This window comes from Microtus ochrogaster, linkage group LG1 (genome assembly GCF_000317375.1).
Source record: "Microtus ochrogaster isolate Prairie Vole_2 linkage group LG1, MicOch1.0, whole genome shotgun sequence".
Taxonomy (NCBI): Eukaryota; Metazoa; Chordata; class Mammalia; order Rodentia; family Cricetidae; genus Microtus; species Microtus ochrogaster.
The window spans coordinates 30,797,460-30,812,295 of NC_022027.1; the positions used below are offsets into that span (position 1 = coordinate 30,797,460).

General features: G+C 39.5%; 1 protein-coding gene across 2 annotated transcripts in view; it reads right to left on the bottom strand.

The window, feature by feature from the left end:
* Window positions 1-8,247: 8,247 nt before the first annotated feature.
* Window positions 8,248-14,836, bottom strand: part of Chic2 (cysteine rich hydrophobic domain 2) — a 39,363-nt gene continuing 32,774 nt past the window's right edge. Inside the window, exon 6 of one of the 2 annotated variants that reach the window (XM_005359356.3) lies at window positions 8,248-8,583. In XM_005359356.3, the coding sequence (XP_005359413.1) occupies window positions 8,533-8,583 (51 nt within the window). In that variant the 3' untranslated portion in view covers window positions 8,248-8,532. Of the gene's footprint in view, window positions 8,584-13,385; window positions 14,781-14,836 lie in introns of those variants that run through there. The other variant, XM_013350765.2, reaches the window with a different exon arrangement.

Genomic DNA, 14,836 nt, shown 5'->3' on the forward strand with positions numbered 1-14,836 from the left:
ACAGGCACACTTAAAATTCTGGATTAAGCACAGTGGTCAGCAGGCATCTTCCACGGAGGGAAATGTACTGAAGATGATGGCAGAGGGACTAGATTTCTACTCCCCAGGGACACAGGATGGTCTGCTTACCTTGCTGCACCACTGGCTACTAACAGGCCATCAGTTTACGGTTTTCTTTTGCCGAACAACAAACTATTAGAATTTTCATCTCTAAATATCTCAGTAGATACTCAGTAGATATAAAGGGCTTCCTTTGTGATCTATTTTTAATTTCCCCAGACGGCTATAGCAATTTTTCATGTTTCCATTATTCTTAATGTTTCACATATCCCAGACTGGCTTTGAACTCACTGTACAGCTGAGGATTACCTGGAACTTCTGATCCTCCTGCCTCCACCTCCCCAGTGCTGGGATTGTAAATTCCAATTATATGGTGCAGGTGACTGAACTCAGGGTCTCATGCATGCTAGGCCAGCATGCTACCAACTGTAGATAACACATGATTTGTGTTAACATGTGAACAGGGTCTGAACAAGGTAAGTGTAAACATGTACCCCACATGTAAACATGTACCCCACAGCAGTCCTTCGGGCTTTCACATGCTGCACTGCTTCAAGCAGCTTAGGATGGCGTCACTCGTTCAGAGCGGTTGGATAAAAAAAGGGTTCTGGCATCCGAGATGTGACACAAAGGAACATAAGTGTACAACAAATGTGACCAGTTAAAACCTTTGTCAAAGTAAGTTTGAGTATGTCAGTCCTGAGAACCAGAACTTGAGGACTTCATTAGCAACTTAAGTTCAAAAGGTGCATGACGCAGGCTCGGCCCATGCCAGACTCAGAACTCAAAGGGCTGAGGAAGGACCATCTCTTGCCTGCTTAGAAGCCTGGCTCACTTTTAAGTGGTCCTGTGTTGGTGAGGTAATCTATGGAGTGTCAGTCCCAGCTCCAAAAGTGGGTGGTCTCTGCAGAGGGAGGTGCGTGCTCACTCTCCCTCTGGCTGGAGCCAGTTCCTGCAGCTGGCCCGAAGGCAGCCCGCAGACTGCACTTGCACGTCTCTTCATTTCTCACTTGAGTGCCCTTCTTTGGGTCCCTTTCAACTGCCCACTTTAGCTCGGCTTCATTACACCACCGCTCCATTTGTCATGTAAATTGGGGGACTCGGGGAAGTTTTTCTTTTGGCCTTGTCTACGGAAGAATACCAAGAGGTATTCAAAACGTATTAACACAAACCAATGGCACCAATAAAAGCGAAATCTCCTTAGCAACATCGTCTTGATTGCAAAGGGAGAACGAGAGCATTTAGCAGAACACTGGCCCACATGGAAGACGCATTTGTCTGGAAGAATCCAGCACAAAGCCTAAAAGAGAGATTTTGAAAAAATCCAAAATTAACTCACAGGGAACAGTTACTCTTTTTTTCAAAAGTCCACAATTGGCTACATTAAATCTATCGTGTGCTTTGGGCTCTGCAACATTGTATCTCAGAGCTTTGCAAACTGAAATTACAACACCCTGCATGCTTCACATGAGTTACAGGGTGTTTTTTGTTTGTTTTGTTTTTTGAGGTTTTTTTCCTCCCTTGATTTCTTTGCTAAAGCAAACAAAAAGTCTTAAGAAATATTCCTCTCACACACAATGTGAAGAAAGCTGAATGGCTATTTAGCAATATCTAAGACTGTAGGTACAAAAGGTTGTGCTGTCTCTTGGGCTTTGCGCAGTGGATTCTAAGATACTAACTACTGTGGGCAGCAAGGGCATTTTGATGCAGTTTCTATTTATAAAAAAAGAAATGGAATACAATTCTGAGAATGCTCTCATTTTTGTTAGAATGAAAACAGCCAAAGAAATGGAAATTCAGAAAATAAGGTATCAATTCTTTTTTTTAAAAAAAACCTCTAATACAGAAATGGTTCAAGGAAACACAAAATGCAAAACTAAAGCTAGTTTCTCGCTTCAAATGTTTCATGTAGCACCGCCATTTTGTATCTAGTAAAGCAATTCAGGTAATCTTCACTTGCATACTACAGAAGTTTTTGTTTTCTGAGGGGGGGGGGGTCTGTGTAACTCTGTACTGGAACTCCCTTTGTAGACCTCAAAACTCAGCGATCCGCCTGCCTGTCTTCCCAGTGCTGGAACTAAACGTGTGCACCACCACACCTGGCCAGTCCTAGAGAACCGAGTCTGGTATTTTTGTCAGAATTATACCTCTATGTGGCTTTCCCTATGCTGAGCACACAAATACACACTTGAGAACAAGACTTTCTGTAAGGCTGTCAATTGAATAGACTGTGGAGGGGATGGCATGCTGTCTGATAGAGCTTGATTTCAATTTATCTTGGGCCACCTGCGTCATTAGCTGCTTAGCAGCCATTTCTCAGACCCTTGAAACAGGTCAAGTCCCTCAAATGTATCAACAGGCCACTGGCTTCCACCAACTAAAAGGCTAAGAATGCCATCAGACAGCACCTGAGCCACACGGCTGACTGCTGTGACCTGGGATTTCCACCAGTGTCTGAAAAGTGCCTGGACTGATGACTTTCTTTGTTCTATTGCTATAAAAATATGAGGACACATCTGCCACACTGAAATATGGAATTTGGGATAATCTCAATCTCTTTCCAGGCCATGGCTACAGAATAAACTTACTCCTTTTGAAGTAAAAGTTGTTCATGCACTAACATGTGGATATATGCATATGTATTTTCCATGTTAACTACTGGGATCTGGGTCAAATAAAATGGGACAAACCCCGTGTGGTTAAGTCACTTGACATACGCAATATACACTCTATATGTGTATTTACAGGGGATCGTGACCGGAGTTATTTCTGCCTTAACCTGAAATTCTGAGTGCCTAATATGGTAACTAGCAATCTTTGCTAAATCTGCATTCACTTCTTAATTTAAAGACAACTAAAGGAGCAAGGGCACAAGACAGAAGATGCACTTTTCCATTTGTTTCCCCTACAGAATAAGCTTGGGCCTTAGTTAGGCAAGAGTTCCACCAAGTGGGACGTTCGCAGATGCCTACTGCAAGACTTTCAAGTTCACCACACCAAGTTCTAAACTCAAATTCAATATGAGGTCAATTTAATTATTTTATTCCCAGGTATCGGTGGGAGTGCTGTCCACTGTAGGTGTGTATGGATGTGGACCACAGAGCCTTCTCAGTCCACAGTTTCCTGAGACGTGACTCACAAGAGATCCACCTGCCTTTGTCTTCCGAGGATTAGGATTAAATGCATCCTGGTTCAAAATTCAACTCTTAAGCAGAGGGAATGATCTTATTAATTTAGTGGCTTCTAGATTTTTTTTCTGGGGGTTGTGGGGACTTAAGACAGGACCTCACTATGGAGCCTTGGCTGGCTAGAGCTCATTCTGTAGACCAGGTTGGCCTCTAAACCAGAAAACTTGTTTCTGCCTGCTGTGGTATGGGATTAAAAGGATCAACATATCCAGCTTTCCTTTTAGACTTTAAGTTTGGTAGTGTTTATGTCAAGAGAAAGAACTGAACAGTTTACTAAACTAGGAACCAGGAGGAAGCAACTCACAGCTCTATCACTAACACTATCACCAACACTCTTCTCTCTTCTTTGAGACTTATCTTGCCATAGCCTCCAGAGTGCTGGTACCAGGTTTGTACCAGGCCCTGGGGGAAGGCATCTTCTGCTGAAGGTTGGTTGATGCTGTTTCTTTAAACAAATGTAACAGAGCAATAGATAGCTAATTCGCCAGAAACAAGATGCTTGGTGTTGAATCCACTAAAATATGTCTGAGATACATAGCTAATAGGGCAATGTAATGTTTTTCAAAAACAGAAAAAACAGTCGACTCTCAATTTAAGAGCACTGTGTTTAGGAATGTAAGAGAGGACATGTGTTTATGATCTCACATATAACTACGTTTTAAAAGATCACATAAAATTGTTCTCGGTATTATAGTCAACATTTCCCCAATCTTTATTTATGTTTTTTTTCTTTTGGTTTTTCGAGACAGGGTTTCTCTGTAGCTTTTGGTTCCTGTCCTGAACTAGCTCTTCTAGATCAGGCTGGCCTCGAACTCACAGAGATCCGCCTGCCTCTGCCTCCCGAGTCCTGGGATTAAAGGCATGCGCCACCACCGCCCGGCCATTTCCCCAATCTTTAAACACACAAAATATTTAAAGTACATATGGGGAATACCCCACCTCTAATTTTTAATGTTTTTTACTTATTCTTCTTTCGTCTAATACATCCTGACCGCAGCTTCCCCAGTCTCTCCCCTGCTCTCAGTTAAACTCCAGTTCCCGCTCCCCCAGGTCCAGCCCCCCCCCCCGGAAAAAAAGCAGGCCTTCCAGGGACACTAACAAAGATGGCACAATATACATACACTAAGAGCAGACATAATTCTTCACATCAATGATGGATAAGGCAATCTGACAGGAAGAAAAGGGTCCCAAGAGCGGGTAAAAGAGTCAGGGACACCCCCAGTCCCACTGTCAAGAGTCCCCCAAAATCCCAGACCAATAATCATAACATATATGTAGAGAACCTAGTAAAGATCCATGCAGGCTCCATGGATGCCACTTCAGTCTCTGTGATGCCCCCCCATGAGCCCTGTTTATTTGATTTGGTGGGCCAGGCTCTCATGATGTCTTCGACCCCTCTTGGTTCCCAAACTTCTTCCTCCCCCACTTCTTCCTCAGGGGTTCATCTGAGCACGAGGGGAGGGACACGGTGGAGACAATAACCTGCGCTGTCTCTCCACCTAATGCTTGGCTGACCCCACCTCTATTTTTAAACACAAAATTTAACAATAGCTCATTTATGCTGACACTCAACGTCCAAGTAATTACCATTAAACTTCTAGGTACGTGCTCTCACATAAAACTTGCTGAATAAGAAAAAATAAACAACAAAGGTAACATCATGAGGTAGTCATAGCATCTTCTTTTGACAATGGAAGCAAAAATAAAAAATAAAGAGGGCAAATAATTTGATGACCTTGTAAAAATCAGAAATATCCTGAAATCAAGATGAGCATCTTGCTGGCACCATAGCTAATGCCTATAATCCTCAGTTGCACAGAAGGTTTGAGGCCAGCCTGGACTACATGAGACTCCATCTCAAAACAAAACAGGATCAGCATCTGGAAATCTGTTTTCAGTACTATTAGAATAATGAAAATATGAGCCTGTGATCTTTGTACTGTAGGCTAGGGAAGGGGACTGAGGGTTGAAGGCTAGGCTGGATTACGTAAGACTCATCTGAAAACTAAAGAGAAGAAAATAAGAATGAGAAAGAATGAACATTTTCAGTGGTTTCCTAGATAAATGAAGACAAAAGGCAGTTCTGACCTATTCCCGGGTGTAGGTGATAATCCTGGACCAGTGGCAGAGTGCTGCCGACTGTCACCCAGGCCTGAGCTGACAGAACCAGCACAAGGTTTACCAGGAAAGAAGAGCCCACAGCTAGATGCTGGTGCAGTCGGTGTCAAAGACAATTTGAAACATCAATAGCAAATCAAAGTAAATCTGTACAATGAAACTTCAGGCATGCAGCTCAATTTCACCCGGTAAATTGTGAAGCCAAACATCATGAAAATTGAGACAGTCTGATAATGTAAAGAGCAACATAAAAAAAGTGGCGTATCTGAACTTGTGCAAATAGAGGTCCCAACTGCACAATCGCCAGTGAGCATCTTCCAAGTGACCGCAGTAGAAACTGTCCAGAGTTGGACAGCTAGCTTGTGTCTACAAGGATGCAATCAGAAACACTCCCCAAACCTCAGGAAACCACTATGGGGAAAGGTGTGGGTCTTCCTGACTGAAAACTGTTCACGTACAAAATTATTCTAGTAATTAGTGGAACTCATGGTTTACTATTATCCAAGGTTTTGTTAAATTTTGTGCATTTTAAGGCAAAATTACATAGTTTATATTCTAAAGAACTGGAATCTAGTCATTAAAGACTCTTGATATAATATCAGCTGGTAATTTAGATAGAGAAAGGCAGCAACATTCACCTCAGAGCTAAAAATGTCACATCAGTTTTACCACTGCTACTGAACTCTGGAGTAGTGATTTTTATCCAAATATCCACAGATGTGTGTAAAATACAACAGTTTGTAAAATATACTGTCTGGGAAAAGAGTTTCTATGTAGCAATAGTGACTATCTGTAAAAAGCCAATAATGTACAAAAAGATCATAGTTAATTTATTGGCTTACATACAAACCTACACATGGGATTATCTGATAGTAATCTACTTCCTTGGCCAATCTAAAAAGCACCAATGGTTCCTGACTTACAAACTTAAGATCAGAAAACAGGAGCTGAGGAAGAACCTTCAGTTCCTTGGACTGATTGATGTTCACGTAAACAAGGGTGCCCCTGACATATAATTTCCAGTACATGGGAACTTAAATTTGTGATTTAAAAAATAGTAATACTGTAAGCCATTAGTGAAAACTCTAAATGCTTGAGGTGTGATTGGTTTATGGTAACGCACATGCAATGCACCATGTTTCTTTTCTGTGTATATCTGAAGTGTGGGCGTGTATATTTTCAGCAAGGAACACATTTCTAATTACAGTTGTAAAAGCCTTTAAAATCCTATACTTAATATTAGTTGTAAAGACAGTCTTACAATATAATTTTGAAACTGCAACTGACCAACGGGAGACAAATGGCCTCTTAACTAGGTCAAAGTTTCCTCTGCAGCCCACAGCTATGGCATTCTACAGACTGACAGCTGTGTACAGGGAGCACTGTCGTGTAGTCTGCATGGTCATCATGGTTTGCTGCTCTTTCTGAAGCCTGAGTGAGTTCAGCACTGTGTGAATACACAATCATTTCACACGGAAACACAGAAAACACTGGAGTCTGGAACAGCATTACTTTGAAGTATACTACTTAAGGTGGTAGGACATACTCCTACCCTGGCTAAACAAAGGTTAGATAAAGGGGTGAACCATTTAAGTCCTTTGTACTCTGAGTGCTTCACAGAGAAGTTTTCTATGAATTCAAGATGTTAAGTTCGTGTGTGTGTGTGTGTGTGTGTGTGTGTGTGTGTGTGTGAGAGAGAGAGAGAGAGAGAGAGAGAGAGAGAGAGAGAGAGAGAGAGACACGTTGGGACACTGTCTTAAGTCAAAGTATTAAAGACAATTCCTGAAGTCCCATATAGGATATGAAATACTGGCATTTAGCTATTCAAATTTATATAGAAGCACAGTACTTTAGAGAAGTACAAAGAAACACTTTTTAAAAATACAGGTATATAAATTAACAAAATTTGTATTTAAAAGGTTTAATACAGGGAAGAAGGTAGTGGTACCAATTCCTAATACAAATTATTAAACATAGTTTATATAATTTCAAAGTTATTCACATTATTGCTCGATACCACAACTATATGGAACAAGTTCTTGAACACACATTAAAACGTGTATAATTTTTTTAAGCTTATAAAAAAAACAAAGTCTACACATAGGCCATTCAAAAATCTCTAGTGTGGAGATATGTACAACCAAACAAAAAAAAATACATGTATGTGTATGTTTAAAAGTAATAAGCTAATCTGATCTGAACTTAAATATCCAATGTTCAATCAAAATTATATAACTGGATTGAAAGTGAATGGGTAGATTGAAAATGGTATTAAACATACCCTTTATTTCTTATCTACTCTATATAACAATACATCGGTGTTGTATCAGATAATTTTTAATTCTAGAACTTTGATTTCCAAACTATTCAGAAACACATTCATTCCACAATTACGTTAGATGGGAAACATATTTTACTTTTAATTTTAAAAGGGGTAATTCAAACATCATCAAGCATGGCTGCCGTCCTGCCTGCCAACTGGAACTCTGAAGACAGAGGCGACTCTACAATGAGCTCACGGAGCCCTAGAAACCGCTGCTGCGGGCGCACTATTTGTGGTGTGTCTCTTCTAGGAAATTTATCACTTTTGAAGACAGAGATATTCTCAAAACCATTGCTACTTCTTCGTAAAGCTAAAGTGTATCTGTCAAGACAGACAGAGCATCAGGAACTGTGTGAGAAAGGTCAGCTCAGGTCCAAAAGGCTATGCAAGAAAACTTACTGCTTTCAAAGAACTACTGTGACAAATTCTAAAGGTAAGAAAAAAAAAGTTCAAGAGCATGTTAGAGCAGACAAGTATGCTTTTCTTTGTTGAGGAACTGATAAATAAAGGATTGTGTGAACCTTTTTGACAAAATAACAAAGTCTGACAATTTTTATGCTAAGTTCAAATGTATTTTTTTGAGAATACAAAAAGTAATCCTTGAAAATCAGAATACATAACAGAAAAGAGCACAATAACTTAAGTATTAAACATCTGTATGAAATAACTTGCAAAGTCTGACAAATATGCACACACAGAACATGCGGTTATTTAAAAAACAAAACAAACAAAAACACCACCCCATTCTGTAGAACCAGCATCATGTCACCAGCAGGAGAGCACCAAGCAAGGCACCATTGGAAAGACAACACACTTGCAAAGTCTCTATAAATAAAGCAAATGCTAATCTGGTCGAAAAATCGGTGTCTTTGGTAAAAATTCTATGAGGATGACCTGTAAAAGGAGAAAAAAAAAGGGGGTTTAAACAATTTAAAGCAGATTTTTTTTCTTAACCTTAAAACATGCCATTTTCTGCTGTTTAAATTTTTTCCTTTAAAAAAAAAAAAAGACATAAGGCTGGGTGATAGTGGCTCATATGCCTTTAATCCCAGCACTTGGGAGGCAGAGGCAGGAGGATCTGTGAGTTCAAGGCCAGCCTGGTCTACAGAGCGAGTTCCAGGATATCTAGGACTGGTACACAGAGAATCCTTGTCTCAAAAAACTAAAAGCAAACAAACAAAAAGTCCGAGTGGAAGGGGACTCGCTGGGAAGAGAAAGAAGGAAGGGGCTCAGTGAGAGCAGGACAGGGACAAGAGAGGGTAAAGGAGGTGAGCACAAACACATACATTATACACGTATGAGAACGTCACAATGAAGCTCAGTAACTACAGTTAGTACATGCTAACAAAACACAATTTTTTATTTTGAAAATCCACACATATTTCAAACTTTAATTTTATCCCTTTTAAAGAAAAGTCTTACTATGTGACCCTGGTTGGCCTGGAACCCTCTATGTAGACCAGGCTGGCCTTGAAATCAGAAATCTCTGTACCTGCTTCTAAAGTGCTAGCATTAAGGGCATGTACTACCACAACCACCTTAATTTTATAAGTTTTAAAGGACATTTATTTATCTGATAACCCTGAACCTCATTGGACTTTCACTGAGTGTGAAATATCCTTCAAGTCTATGAAAAACAAAAAAAAACAAAACAAAAAAAGAGTAAAATAATGGAAGCCTGTTGTGGGATATTTGCACACTGTGAAAATGTACTGCTGTGACTGGTATAATTAAAAGCTGAATGGCCAATAGTGAGGCAGGAGAGATAGGCAGGACTCCCAGACAAAGAGAGAAGATGGAGTTGCCAGCCAGAGGGAGAGCAAACAGGATGAGGATACCGAGTTAAGATGACTGAGCCACATAAAAAAACACAGATTAAAAGATATGGATTAATTTAAGTTATAACAACTAGTTAAGAACAAGGCTAAGCTAAGGCTAAGCTGGCGCTCCCCTCCCCAAACCCTTCTACAGAAGTCCAAGAAGGTGATTAGAGGCAGGTAACACGGGTGTTCCACTTGACACACTGGAGTAGCGTGTGTATGCGTGCATGCCTCAAAGATGAGAAACACTGAGAACTGAACATAGGGCTTTCATAATGATCTAGACCAGATAGGCACAATGACCTTATAGGGAAGGCACTTACTTCCTTCCAAGTCTGATGACCTGAGTTCAAGCCTAGGAACTCCCATGGAGAAAAAAGAGAACTCTTTTGGGGTATCCTCTGACCCCCACACATACTCACATAGATAAAGTAAATAAATGTAAACCAGTTCTAGGACAGTCAGGGCTACATAGATAGACACTATCTCAAAAGAACAAAAGATAAAAACAAAAATCCTAAATTCCGAAGCTTTGCCTTTTCTTTCATACAGTTTATATAGTTAATCACTGTTTGTATTAATATTTCTTCTCTTTAATCAACTCAATCCCACGGGTCTTCTCTATGTCCTAGAACTGCTTACATTTTACCATGGCAGGATGGAGGAGCTCTGTATGACTGTTCCCTTTCTTCCTCCCTCTGAATCTTTTTAAGAGCTGGAATTTACTCAGTAAGTAAGGCTGGCCTTGACCTCAGCCCTCCCCTCCTCCTCTCCTCCCCAATCCCTGTAAGTGCTGGGGTTATAGTCAGGAGCTATCCTGCTCAATCTCTACGCACTTACTGTGCTCATTCTATCTCTCTGCCTCTTCCCCAGATTTCTTAGGAATGTCTGTTCTGAAACTAGCAGTCCTCTGGAGACCTTACTCCCTGGAAAGGAGCAATCACAGGTGGGAGCCTCTAACCCAGCGATTCCTTTTTCCCAAGCCCTTCTCTTCCAGGATTAGCAAAACTAGTTAATTTGTTCCAAAGGCACTTTTAATAGTAAACCGAAGGAAACCGAAAATTTTATAGCACAAGTATGAACGCTGACTACAGATAATTTTTATTTTGAACTTGATTATATTAAATATAATAGTTATATCGAACTGTTATATCTTCTCCATGTTCGAACTCTGGATAAAATACAGTTCAAAAAATTATTTGAAGGAGCTGAAAAGATGGCTCAGCAGTTGAGAGCACTTGCTGCTCTGGAAGAGGATCCAGGTTCAGTTTCCAGCAAGACTATAGCAGCTCACAGCCACCTGGAACTCTAGTTCACACACCCTCTTCTGTATTCTCTGGGAACCAGGCAAACACTGGCTGCAGGGACATACATGCAGGGAAAATACTCATACACTTAAAATAAAAACAAAAAATCTTTTTAAAAAATTATGTGAACAATAAAAAGGCCAAACTTTATAAAAAGTACCTTTGACAAATGGATACAATAAATCATTTTGATTATTGAAAATGTATTTGATAAGACTATCTAGAAAGAGTTGGAAACTTGTTTTTCTCAAAGGTTGGGTCTTGACATGGAGGCTCTGATCAAGTGCTTTGTTAACCATCTGGGCCAGGAACTTTAATTTTCATTCTTGACTTCTACTGGCTTTTTGATTTACCTCAAGGAGAAAAGCACTTCCATTCTTGGTTCACAAACATACCTTCCCCTTTCTAGTTACCCTGCAGGAAGCCTTAGGAGTCACCTTCCGTCATCCTGGCCTATTATTTACTTAGAAAATATTCACTAGCTAGAATATATTCTCACTAAGGGTAAGCACTTGTTGAGTGCACAGCCCTAGTCAAACTACCTGTTACTCATCCTACCACAAACATTCAGATAGCATTAAGGAAAGGGAAAGAGAGAGTGTAAGAAGCCGAGGAAAGGTAACCCAGTCTCCTGGACGTGGCATGCTCCTGCACCTGTGAGATCACAAAGCTATGGCAACCTGCACAAGATTCTGCAGGTTCCAGGCTAGAGAGGGAAGGAACCATGCAACCTTGCCCCTTAACTGAGAAGCTATTGGCAATTCCTAGCTGTTGGGAGAGGGAAAGTCACTTTTCTTCAGGGTATAGGCACTGGCAAGCTACTGGATCAAGTAGATAATCCTATACCCATCCACATGCCAGCAACCCTAATTAAACTCAGCAGGTTATTTTTAAAAAGAGAAAGATAAAAGATAAACATGGAGTGTAGGAGGGGTTGTGTTGAAAAGAAGAGCTCCAGAGGAAGGGGGGAGTGAACAAAATACATCCTACATGTTTAAAATTGTCCAAGTATTAAAAAAAAAGTATGTTTAAAAAAAAAGCGGGCTGGAAAGATCGCTTAGTGGTTAAGAGCACTGGCTGCTTTTGCCGAGGACCTGGATTTGCTCTCCAGCACCCACGTGGCGGCTCACAACTTCAGCTCTGGGAGATCCAATGCCCTCTTCTGGCCTTTGAGGGCACCAGGCACAAATATGGTGCATAGACATATATGCAGCCAAAACATTCATACATATAAAATAAAAATAAATACATCTTTTCCAAAAGAACTTTTCTTCTCCACCCAGCTTCTTTATTTGTGCTTGATTTCCCTGTTTCTCGTGCTTGTCACCTATAAATAATAGTTGGACCAGATGAAAAGATTCTTTGTAGCTCTAAAAGTTAATGACTTAAATGACTTCCAAGTTCTCATTGGCTAAATATTTTGACATTCAAACTGTATTATCTTCCACTGTAATATTTTTAAGTTTCAGGCCCCCGAATGAACACACCATTTTACTGTACATATGCAAAGTGTAAAACAGTGGCTATTTTTAATTTTTATTATTTTGTGTACATTTGTGTTTTGCTAAATGGATATACATGTACTATTCGTGTGCATATAAACATGCACCATGCATATGCCTGGTTAGCAGTTAGAAGAGAATGTCAGATGCTCTGGGACAGGAGTTCTAGACATTATGGGCAGACATGGAGGTGCAAGTTTAATAAGTACTCATAACTGATGAGCCAACACTCCAGTCAACATGACTATTTTTGACGCTATCTGAATCTGCTTTAGTTTTGAAAGAACAACGCCCTGAAAATGTGTTCCTTCACAAACCACACACATATTTCATACCTGAGTAACAACAACAACAATTTTGCATTGCTATTTTTTCTTTTTAGATTATCTCTAACAGTCAAAATATAACGAAGGGAAAATACTTGGCTTTAACAATCAGTTTGTGTAAGTAACAGACAAAGGCACATAGAGTTGGAAAGGCTTGACTCATTACATAAGGCAGACTGTGTGTGACTACGATGCTCAAATGAGTTTAAAGAGCTTCTGAAGCTTTGTTTATTCCTATTGCAACCACACAAACACACATCATCCCAAGAACATCTAAAAATCACCTTAAAGGTCAATTTAAAGTACTTTTGTAGACCTACGATCGTGTGAAATACAATTCTTTAAAGTGCTTAATTATGTAAAAATCCAAGGTTAATTAAAAAATTTCATGAAATATACAGTTTACAATGTTTTAAAAGCTACTAATTTATTGTTGGACGAAGGCTGGGGCAGACTGAGAAGCTACTGGCAGTGGCTCTGGGATTTATCTCTACTGCATGTACTGGCTTTTTGGGATCCTATTCTTTTTGGATGTATACCTTGCTCAGCCTAGATGTAGCAGGGAGGGCCTTGGACCTTCCACAAAGCAATGTGCCATACCCTCTCTTAGAATTAAATATGGGTGGGATGGGAAGGTGTATGGAGGGAATGGAGTAGGGGAGGGAATTTGGATTGGTATTTTTTTTAAATCTAATAAATTAAAAAAGAGAAAAAATTAAAGAAACAAAAAAGCTACCAATTTAATTTTAATAAGAAAATGTCTTAAAGATAAAAGAAAATCCAGTTCATATGCTCTTTGAATGAATGTTCTTCATAGAGTTCCACTTGGAAATCACGTAATTTAGATTTTTCTTTTCTCAGTGCAGGAAATCAAACCCCTTGTGTGGTAGGCATGTGCTCTACCACCAGGTATAACCAGTTTGTTATTAACTTTCATTTTTTTTCTATTGAAAGTAAATCAAAAAAACATGCAAAAAGTAATTAAAGCTTCAGGTTTAAGCTTGGTGTTCTGGTTTATAAATGTATAACAGCAAATTATTTCATGAAATCCTTGAAATGTCTCAAATAGCTCTTCCTGTCCTCCCAATGATAGAGCTCTTACCATCAACGATGAAATGACTAGTACCCGGCCAGGTCAACCTCAAACTATTCCCGTTTTACGGTGATAATGAAGCAGCACACGTCTTTCCCACCTCGAAATTTAACATGTGGTCATAAAGGTAAGACCTAAATAAATTACTAAGTTTGTGAACAGAGATAGTTTGGGGGTTGAGGAAAGAACATATAAAATATCTTTGATGTTAAAGGAGAGAAAGGAGATTTGGCTGTCTGATAACGGAAGAGTCAGGAAACTTTTTAACAAATCTTTTATACATATACACAATGAGGGTTATACTGCTTCAACAACAGTGAAAGTTCCTCAGAAATGCAGACCCAGGTCCTGCACAAAGCCCGGTTTTAGTTTCAACAATTATTTCCTTTCTTGTATCTTGTTCTTTTAACGTAATAACCTTTCCATGTTTTAAAGCAAAACACTCAAACTCAAGGAAGAATAAATTAAAATTTTCTTAAAGTATTCTGAACTTTTCAAAAAGAAAACAATTATTCAAATAAATCAGGGCACCAATAAACTAAAATTCTAAAATGGTTGTGTGTGTGTGCGTGTTTATCCAAAATCAGTCATGTCTTAAAGGGCAAAACAGGTTGGCTAACATCTGTTTACGTTTAAGATAACTGTAAAAGCAATGTTCTAGTAACCCTTCGGAAAACCCTCTAAGGCCATGAGGTACACAGGCAACCTAAGTCTATAAAGGCTTCTCAGGCTCCAACAGCTTGGCTGAAAAGTTCTCTTCCATACTTGGAAACTTGATTAGCATTATATAAAAGCGCCATATCTGACGTGCTGCGTGACCAAGGGTGTGGTTATTCTTTATACAGCATCTAAAATTTCACACTCCATCAACACATGTTCAGGCCATTTTATCTTGGCAATTAATTTATTATTTTTCAGAACACAGTGAAGCCTTGTTTTCAAGTCATTCATAACTTTATAAATCAGTCTTGCACATGAAACCCAGGCATCTGTGAACCGTAGAAAATCCTTGCACTCAGGAGATTAAGCTCCTGACACCTTTGCTGATTAATAATCATGGAAAGAATAAGATCAGAAACAAAATAAATGATCATTTAAT